This window comes from Entelurus aequoreus, linkage group LG08 (genome assembly GCF_033978785.1).
Source record: "Entelurus aequoreus isolate RoL-2023_Sb linkage group LG08, RoL_Eaeq_v1.1, whole genome shotgun sequence".
Taxonomy (NCBI): Eukaryota; Metazoa; Chordata; class Actinopteri; order Syngnathiformes; family Syngnathidae; genus Entelurus; species Entelurus aequoreus.
The window spans coordinates 1364804-1374907 of record NC_084738.1 but is presented as its reverse complement, the minus strand read 5'-3'; the positions used below and the strand labels follow the sequence as shown (position 1 = coordinate 1374907).

Here is a 10104-nt window from a genome sequence, read left to right as displayed (position 1 = left end):
TAGGGAGGAGACCCTGCCCCAAGTGGAGGAGTTCAAGTACCTAGGAGTCTTAATTGTTCACAGGTGGGGGAAGAGTGGATCGTGAGATCGACAGGCGGATCGGTGCGGCGTCTTCAGTAATGCGGACGCTGGATCGATCCGTTGTGGTGAAGAAGGAGCTGAGCCGGAAGGCAAAGCTCTCAATTTACTGGTCGATCTACGTTCCCATCCTCACCTATGGTCATGAGCTTTGGGTTATGACCGAAAGGACAAGATCACGGGTACAAGCGGCCGAAATGAGTTTCCTCCGCCGGGTGGCGGGGCTCTCCCTTAGAGATAGGGTGAGAAGCTCTGTCATCCGGGGGGAGCTCAAAGTAAAGCCGTTGCTCCTCCACATGGAGAGGAGCCAGATGAGGTGGTTCGGGCATCTGGTCAGGATGCCACCCGAATGCCTCCCTATGGAGGTGTTACCGGTAGGAGGCCACGGGGAAGACCCAGGACACATTGGGAAGACTATGTCTCCCGGCTGGCCTGGGAACGCCTCGGGATCCCCCGGGAAGAGCTGGACGAAGTGGCTGGGGAGAGGGAAGTCTAGGCTTCCCTGCTTAGGCTGCTGCCCCCGCGACCCGACCTCGGATAAGCGGAAGAAGATGGATGGATGGATATTAGCCCCGGGCCCGGACATCTTATATGTAATAGAAATGTGTAGGGGGTGTGTATGGTGTGTCGTCATTAAATATGTATTCTGATATATGTTCTTCACAGAAAATGAGCCAAAGTCAGTGAGTCTCAGTTTGAAAAATTAATTAATTGTATAATTTTTCTTTTAATAAAAAATGAAAACAGGTCCCACAGACCCCAACACCACACGTAATGTAAATTAAGTATTCTCGGTGGTTTTTGGATGCATTTTTAAGGAGACTTATAGGCAGAATCGATTGCTCCCATTAGCTGCATTTCTAGCCACCTAGCACAAGCTAATTACAAATCAGAATGCAAAAAAAAAAATTGCTTTTGTCTTATCTCTCATACAGATTCAATTTGTAAACTAAATATACATATATACATACACACCAAGATATATTACAATAATAGTTTGCTATGGTTCGCTAGAGGCGAGCTGAGCGATCCAAATATTAATATCAATACCAGAGTCATATCGGATCATATGTTTATTTTCACAAATATCACAAACATGGACTTAGTCCTTGGCTTCAAGTGGGAGAGAATAAAATAGGGAGACAACACTTTCAATTCATATTCGTCATTTCACAATTGGTCTGCTGTGTCTTTGGTCCGTGTAGCATTCGCATTTGAGCTCAAGTAAAGCGAACCGCAACACATTGGACGGAGACCCATTGTTGTTTTCAAACGTTGAGGACGAAATTTCACTGAAAAAAATGGCTAAAAGTGGTCAGAATGGAGTTAAGTGGTACAATTGTGTTCTGGATCTACTTTGGACAAGCATGTACTAGAGGTCTAGTGTTCAAATCAGACATCAGAGTCTCGCTTGCTGAGGAATAGCAGGAGAGACCCCCCCCCCCCCGCCGCCCGTCCCCCATCAGCACTTCCAGTGATGTAATGAGGGCTAAAGAGGTCACTGCTTGTTAACAACATATAGACCTAAAACGTCTTTGAACTGAGATTTGTTTCAGGATTTCACAACGCACATGCAAAGAGTCTTAAACATGGCATTTTTATACAGGCATGTGGGAGCACAAAGCAGCGATCAACAGGGTTTGAACTAAATCATTGATCTTTTAAAAAAACCCAACCTGTTAAAATATTTGTATTTTAAATATAAAAATATAGTTAAATGTTAAATTACATTTTAAAAATCTTGTATTTTCTCAATAAGTGCACTTTAAATTACCGGTATATTTTAATGAAAACATCTATATTTATTACTTTTAAAACGTATTTTTTAATGTTGATTTTTTGTAATTGTATATCTTCTCAATAATATATAAAAAAAATCAATCTAAAAATATATATTTTAATTTTTTTTTTACTTTGGCATTTTGTATCCTGGAAATGCAGAAAAACTGTTTTTACTTGACACTCTCGCCAACTAGTGGGCTAGCATGCACATTACATCATTCTTTAATTCTTTTTGACTTCTTATAGTTTTCTTCTCCATCGTATACGGTACTTGTGATATACAGTACAGGTTTAATGTGTTTTCTTTATTTTCATGACTATTTATATTGCAAATTGTCTCTGAAGGCATCAAAACTATGACACCTGTGAAGTGAAAACCATTTCAGGTGACTACCTCTTGAAGCTCATCGAGAGAATGCCAAGGGTGTGCAAAACGGTAATCAGAGCAAAGTGTGGCTATTTTGAAGAAACTAGAATATAATACATGTTTTCAGTTACTTCACCTTTTTTGTTAAGTACATAACTCCACATGTGTTCATTCATAGTTTTGATGCCTTCAGTGACAATCTACAATGTAAATAGTCATGAAAATAAAGAAATCCCATTGAATGAGAAGGTGTGTCCAAACGTTTGGCCTGTACTATATGTATTATGTCAGTATAGTTCATAAACATGAAATAAAGTAAGTACAAGTATAAAAATAATGGCATACAGGAAAGAATACAATGGTATGCAGAACAATTTTTTTCCAGTATAATTGATGGAATTTTCTCAAAAGCTGCCCACTTTTATACTTTCTTTATTCTTAAATAACGGATACTTTAATTGTTTTTATTTTAATTTTTTTAAAAGGTAAGCCCTGTTACAACTGGTTCCTCAAAAATAATGTGCGTCTTATATTGTAACCACGAGGCAATTTTTAAATAGGAAATTTTTTTAAGTGCTATATATTTTGTGAAAGACTGCATGAAAAATTCAAGAACGTGTGCAAAAGGACAACTTTAAGGAGGCCGTCTTTTATACGTTATTTAATAGGTTAGAAAATCGTTTACTTTCCATTCTGAACTTTCACCGGTTTCTTATTCCGGCCTTTCCTGTTATTTTTGAATTTCTTCTGGAAGCCACCACCCTGGACCTAGAAGAAAGCCACGTTACAGAGTTAAAGCATGAGTTGTGATTAATGTAGATTAAATATGAATCCTACATACCTTTTTACGTTTCTGCACAGTCTGCGTGTCCACCTCCATCCCTTCATCCTCATCTGTTTTGAAGTCATCTTCACCCGACTCCGTCTTTTTCTCCGCCGAGTTCTCCAACCTGAACATTGACGCTGTGGCGAAAACACACTTAGATTAAACACAAAAGTATTGTACCAGTGAAACAAACACAAAGAGAAGGGACCGACAGGGGTAAAGGTCGCTCATGCTGTCCTCCGAATCGCCCTCGTCGCTGGAAGACTGCTCCCACACGCCGTGCTTGGAAGTGTGCCCCTGGTGGACGTCTTTGATGTTGTCGTCTGTAAACTTTGGCCTTTTCTGCTGGAGTCTGATTGGAATGAATTCGATCCCCTGCCTTACACATTCCTCATCTAGGGCAGCAAGAAAAAGATCAAAGTAAGGCATACAATTCCACTAAATTTACGTTTAAAAACACAACAACATACAGGGAGCAAGGTAGAAAATCAAATGTATCAATTTAAGTTTAAAAATGCAACAACATACAGGGAGCAAGGTAGAAAATAAAATGTATCAATTTAAGTTTAAAAATGCAACAACATACAGGGAGCAAGGTAGAAAATAAAATGTATCTTATTTTTCTCACTAAGAGTGCTTATAAGCATTTGATGCACTTGAATGCCCCCGAAGGACGTACAATTCACAATTAAACCTAAATTGTTACGAAAAACATGCTGCGGTTAACTTGTTTTCACACCTGAGTGATTAAGTAAGGAGACATGCAAAGTATTAATACTCCGGTCTACCGCGTCAACACACATACTGTATTTTCTGGACTATAGGGCGCACCGGATTATAAGGCGCACTGCAAATGAGCGGGTCCCTTCAGGTCGTTTTTCATACAAAAGGCGCACTGGATTGTAAGGCGCATTAAAGGGGTCATATTATGATTTTTTCTACATTTAAAACACTTCCTTGTAGGGATGATGTTTGATAAGAAATTATCGAGTTCGAGTCTATTATCGAATCCTCTTATCGAACCGATTCCTTATCGATTCTCTTATCGAGTCCAGATAGGTTGTTGTATATGAAAAAATACACACAATATTTGGTTTAACAAAAGCTCACTTTTATTATATAAGAAAACAATTTAATCTAATAAATAAATAAATATTGACTGTTACCCCCCTAAAAAAATAAAATAAAATAAAGGATAAATAAATGGGTTATACTTGTATAGCGCTTTTCTACCTTCAAGGTACTCAAAGCGCTTTGACAGTATTTCCGCATTTACCCATTCACACACACATTCACACACTGATGGCGGGAGCTGCCATGCAAGGCGCTAACCAGCAGCCATCAGAGGCAAAGGGTGAAGTGTCTTGCCCAAGGACACAACGGACGTGACTAGGAAGGTAGAAGGTGGGAATTGAACCCCAGTAACCAGCAACACTCCGATTGCTGGCACATCCACTCTATCAACTTCGCCACGTTGACTGTTGTTACCCAAAGTATATTAAGTGGGATTTTTCAGAAAAACAAATATATACAGTAACACAAAAACAACCTGTCTCTGTGATCACTATAGGTGTATAAATAATAATATAGTGTTGAATAAAATCAGTCCCTTGGGCACAAAACTGGAAATAATACAGCTCTCCAAAAAGTGCAATTCTGCTGCTATTTGACATAACTGAGTGTGAATATTGTTTGTCTATCTGTGTTGGCCCTGTGATGAGGTGGCGACTTGTCCAGGGTGTACCCCGCCTCCCGCCCGATTGTAGCTGAGATAGGCTCCAGCGCCCCCCGCGACCCCGAAGGGAATAAGCGGTAGAAAATGGATGGATGGATGGATGTTTATGATGCTTTGACATTTTTGCACTTTAAAGAAAGAAAGAAAATTCTATGAAGAGAAAAGTTGTTTGCAAATGTGATTACAATGCTAAAAAAATGAAAAGTTAAAGCTAAAAAAAGAAATACACTTTATTGAGTTAACATTATTTCTTTATAGGGGGAAAGATGTTATGAGCTAGGGATTATAACAACTACACTACCCATCATGCAACGGGAGTGACGAGCATGCGCGGTAGCCCCGAAAAGTATTGTTGCATGTCGTCACCCGTGAAAGTAAACGTCAAGAACTCAGCCAACACGCCTCGTCTGCATTATTTATAATTAGACAGACAACACATATACAGTGTGAAAAACAAAAGTTAAAAAAGGGAGATGTGTTGTATATATATGTATGTGCTGCGGTTGCTTTAAGAACGTTGCGCCAGCTGCCGTAAAGGAGGTGCGTTGCTAGCCTGGTTGCTATGTTTCCGGTGGGTCGTAAAAGTGTTCTTCATGAGTTTGTACCCTGCTCAAATCTCTCAGTAAAGTTATTCATTGGATTATACCTTTTGTTTTGAACTTTATTACACCTTGGAGCGCTTTTTCCCGTCCATTGTTTTCCTGCTTTCGCTATCTGCGCGTAATGACTGAGCTACGTGACTGATTTATTGTGATGTCACACGGAGCATTTCTGGTCGGGACGGGATTCGTTCCGAGGGATTCGAATAAAGAACCAACTCTTTTCTTTACTATAGTGGTCTCGATAACGGGTACCGGTTCTCAAAAAGGGATTCGAGTCCGAGGACTCGGTTATTTTCTTATCGAACAACCGGGAAAACCGGTTTCGAGTATCATCCCTACTTCCTTGTGGTCTACATCAGTGGTCCCCAACCACCGGTCTGGGGACCAGTACCGGTCCGTGACGCATTTGCTACCGGGCCGCAGAGAAACATTAAATAATTTACAAACAACTGCATTTCCTCCGACTAAACATTCGCCTGTCCCACTAGACACACCAATAAGCTTGTTTATAGATGTACAATAACACTCCTCATAGTAAGTTGCCATTTGTTATAGCTTTGTGACATGATACAATGCACATTAATAAACATATAAAATATAAATGTGACAGATTGTAGCCAAAGGCTTATTTCCATCTGCATCTCATTGCAAAGGAACAAGCCCAGGGCTCCCACTAATTCAGCTTTATAGTTAGTTGTATTGTTCATTCACTTATTTTTGCTGTATTTATCTGGCACAAGTGGAAATCCGGTCCCTAAAAATAATGCCTACATTAAACCGGTTCGTGGTGCAAAAAGGGTTAGGGACCACTGGTCTACATAACATGTAATGGTGGTTCTTTGGTCAAAATGTTGCATAGATTATGTTTTACAGACTATCTTCAAGTCGCTTTCTGACAGTTGCTTCAGGATGTGCCGTTTTGTGGGCGGTCTTATTTACGTGGCTCACCTTCGACAGCGTCTTCTCCCCGTCATCTTTGTTGTAGCGGTGTAGCGTGCAAGGACGGGGGTGGAAGAAGTGTCAAAAGATGGAGCTTACTGTTTTAATGACATTCTGACTTTACTTAAATCAACAACGGAGCAGCTCATCCGTGGCTCACTCGTGCAACAACGTCGGAAATGTGTCCCGTGAAAAACCGTCAGACCGGAACTCTCTAATAACTAAAGTTCTGTGGGTGAATAATGTAAACTCACTACACCGGTATGTTTTAGCGCTTTCATGGCGAGATATAAGTTAGAACTTTGAGACACTTGTGATTTAGGGCTATATAAATAAACATTGATTGATTGATTGATTGAACTTTACACAACTTCATATTAGAAATAGCAACAGCAGAGGATGAATGCTCCAAAACAAGAAGATAGAGAAAAAGAAGAACCTTATCGACTATGGCATCGCCACAAACTACAAAGGCGGACGTGCGCAAAATTTCAGGACTTATGCAGATCCCAAAAACACATCAGCAGGTACCAGAAGGTAAGAAAAGTTGTTTTGCATAATATTGTGAAACAAAACGCCAGATAATATGTCTGTTAATGGGTATCATTTTGCGGTCCTTTTACACACACCATTATAATACTTGTATCTCTGACTACGGTAGCCGTAATGGGCCGACAATCCATCAAGCGGTGCGGCTTCAAAGTCATACTAAAACATTTTGACGGAGTTTTGAGTGCCGTGTATAGTGTTCTTTATTTTCAATGGAACATTTAAAGTTTTGATGTTGTTTGCTGGCGTCATATTGCAGTCAACACATATCTCTTATGTGTGACTGCCATCTACTGGTCACACTTATCATTAAACCACGTACCAAATAAAATTGCTTCGAGGTCGGTAAGCACAACCAGAATTATTCTGTACATTCGGCGTTATAAGGCTCACTGTCGATTTTTGAGAAAATTAAAGGACTTTAAGTGCGCCTTGTAGTCGGAAAAATACGGTACCTTAATTATTACAGAACGACTGATGCTTTTACCACTTAACTTCTTTTTACACTTTAACGGTTAGATGTTATACAGTACTTGGGTGGCAGTTATTGTCAAATACCTATTATCTATACAGTACGTCACAATATTGGATGGGACTTCTGCTTATTACTTGGTCAAAATGTTACTAAAAACATTGAAACTAGGACAATAAATGCAGGGTAGCTAACATCGCGACTTTCGTGCTAAATATGGCAACTTTACAACAACTTTGCAAATTGCAATTGAAATATGTGTGTAAATAAAGCAACCTTGACTTATTCCTGCAACACCTAAAAAAGCATACTAATACAAAAAAAAACTGGTATTTGTGCATCAAATAAAGCTTGTATTTGTTTGTGTGAAACACACAGTAATTACAAATACAATAAAAAGTAAAAACGGCTGACAACTGCGACTTGGTGCCAATTGAGGAAATTCAATTTGCACATTTAATCATATTTACCGTATTTTTCGGACTATAAGTTGCAGTTTTTTTCATAGTTTGGCCGGGGGTGCGACTTATACTCAGGAGCAACTGATGTGTGAAATTATTAACACATTACCGTAAAATATCAAATAATATTATTTAGCTCATTCACGTAAGAGACTTGTTGTGGTAGTATTTTTTCAAACCTAGTTCTTATCTCTCTCAGGACGTTATTCCTCTCTCCTTCAGCATCAATTGCAATTAATTATGCTAATGAGGCGATGACATAATTTCGCGATTTTTAAGGACAACCAATAGCTACTTTCCTAATTGAGGTGTTGGCAAACACTGAATACATGTTTTAAGGGGTGTTGATAAAAAAATCGATTCGCAGCCGAATCTCGATTTTTATTTATACCGATTTGAAATCTAGCTCTGATTTTGAAAAATCGATTACAACAATTTTTTATTATTTTTATTTTAAGAACATTTAAAAAACTTTTTTTTTTTAAGGCCATCTCTGGCTTAGTCACTGTGCGTATATGTCAGCAGCCAGAAGGAGCTTTTGTAACTTGTAATCGGTTTTGGGAATTTTTTATACCAAATAATATATTGCAAACCGATAATCGTGTTGAATCAAAAATACAGTACAGGCCAAAAGTTTGGACACACCTTCTCATTCAATGTGTTTTCTTTATTTTCATGACTATTTACATTGTAGATTGTCACTGAACACATGTAATATTATGCACTAAACAAAAAAATTTGAAATAACTAAAAGCCTTTTTTATATGCTAGTTTCTTCAAAATAGCCACCCTTTGCTCTGATTACTGCTTTGCACACTCATGGCATTCTCTCGATGAGCTTCAAGAGGTAGCCACCTGAAATGGTTTTCACTTCACAGGTGTCATAGTTTTGATGCCTTCAGTGACAATATACAATGTAAATAGTCATGAAAATAAAGAATAGCATTGAAATGAGAAGGTGTGTCCAAACTTTTGGCCTGTACTGTATATTCTTAATTGAATTGTCACCCCAAGAATCGGAATCAAATCGTGAGTTGTAAGCGTCAGATCTCTAATGTTTTATAATGACAGTTCGACCTTGGAACAGACAACTTCTATCTTCATGATTCCCAAAAAGGGAAAAAGTCTGCTTTTTTGTGCAAATGTTAATAAAAGTGCAGATCTGACTTTTTTGCTGCTTAATTTGGTCTGTAGATAATGCGTGGATTTACAACTAGAGATGTCCGATAATGGCTTTTTTGCCGATATTCGATATTGTCCAACTCTTAATTACAGATACCGATATCAACCGATACCGATATATACAGTCGTGGAATTAACACATTATTATGCCTAATTTTGTTGTGATGCCCCGCTGGATGCATTAAACAATGTAACAAAGTTTTCCAAAATAAATCAACTCAAGTTATGGAAAAAAATGCCAACATGGCACTGCCATATTTATTATTGAAGTCACAAAGTGCATTATTTTTTTTAACATGCCTCAAAACAGCAGCTTGGAATTTGGGACATGTTCTCCCTGAGAGAGCATGAGGAGGTTGAGGTGGGCAGAGAGTAAGGGGTAGCGGGGGTGTATATTGTAGCGTCTCGGAAGAGTTAGTGCTGCAAGGGGTTCTGGGTATTTGTTCTGTTGTGTTTATGTTGTGTTACGGTGCGGATGTTCTCTCGAAATGTGTTTGTCATTCTTGTTTGGTGTGGGTTCACAGTGTGGCGCATATTTGTAACAGTGTTAAAGTTGTTTATACGTCCACTCTCAGTGTGACCTTTACAGCTGTTGACCAAGTATGCCTTGCATTCACTTGTGTGTGTGTGAAAAGCCGTAGATATTATGTGACTGGGCAGTGCCTTTAAGGTTTATTGGCGCTCTGTACTTCTCCCTACGTCCGTGTACACAGCGGCGTTTGAAAAAGTCATAAATGTTACTTTTTGAAACCGATACCGATAATTTTGAAACCGATACTTTCCGATATTACATGTTAAAGCAGTGGTTCTTAACCTGGGTTCTTTTCGAACCCTAGGGCTCAGGGGTTCGGCGGAGGTCAAGACACACCCGAACGTGTAAATCGTGTAAATAAAAACTTCTCCCTATCGGCGTATTACGGATACAGCAACAGCAGAAGTCAGACTGATTTGCAGGTGTGTAATTTGTTGTGAGTTCATGCACTGTGTTGGTTTTGTTCTTTGAACAAGGTGATGTTCATGCACGGTTCATTTTGTTCACCAGTAAAAAACATGGTAACACTTTAGTATGGGGAACATATTCACCATTAATTAGTTGCTTATTAACATGCAA

General features: G+C 39.0%; 1 protein-coding gene across 2 annotated transcripts in view; it reads right to left on the bottom strand.

The window, feature by feature from the left end:
* Positions 1-2324: 2324 nt before the first annotated feature.
* Positions 2325-10104, bottom strand: part of surf2 (surfeit 2) — an 8992-nt gene continuing 1212 nt past the window's right edge. Inside the window, exons 4-6 of one of the 2 annotated variants that reach the window (XM_062054785.1) lie at positions 3266-3448; positions 3069-3190; positions 2325-2995 (exon numbers count right to left, since the gene is read on the bottom strand). In XM_062054785.1, the coding sequence (XP_061910769.1) occupies positions 2909-2995; positions 3069-3190; positions 3266-3448 (392 nt within the window). In that variant the 3' untranslated portion in view covers positions 2325-2908. The remainder of the gene's footprint in view (positions 2996-3068; positions 3191-3265; positions 3449-10104) is intronic. The other variant, XM_062054786.1, reaches the window with a different exon arrangement.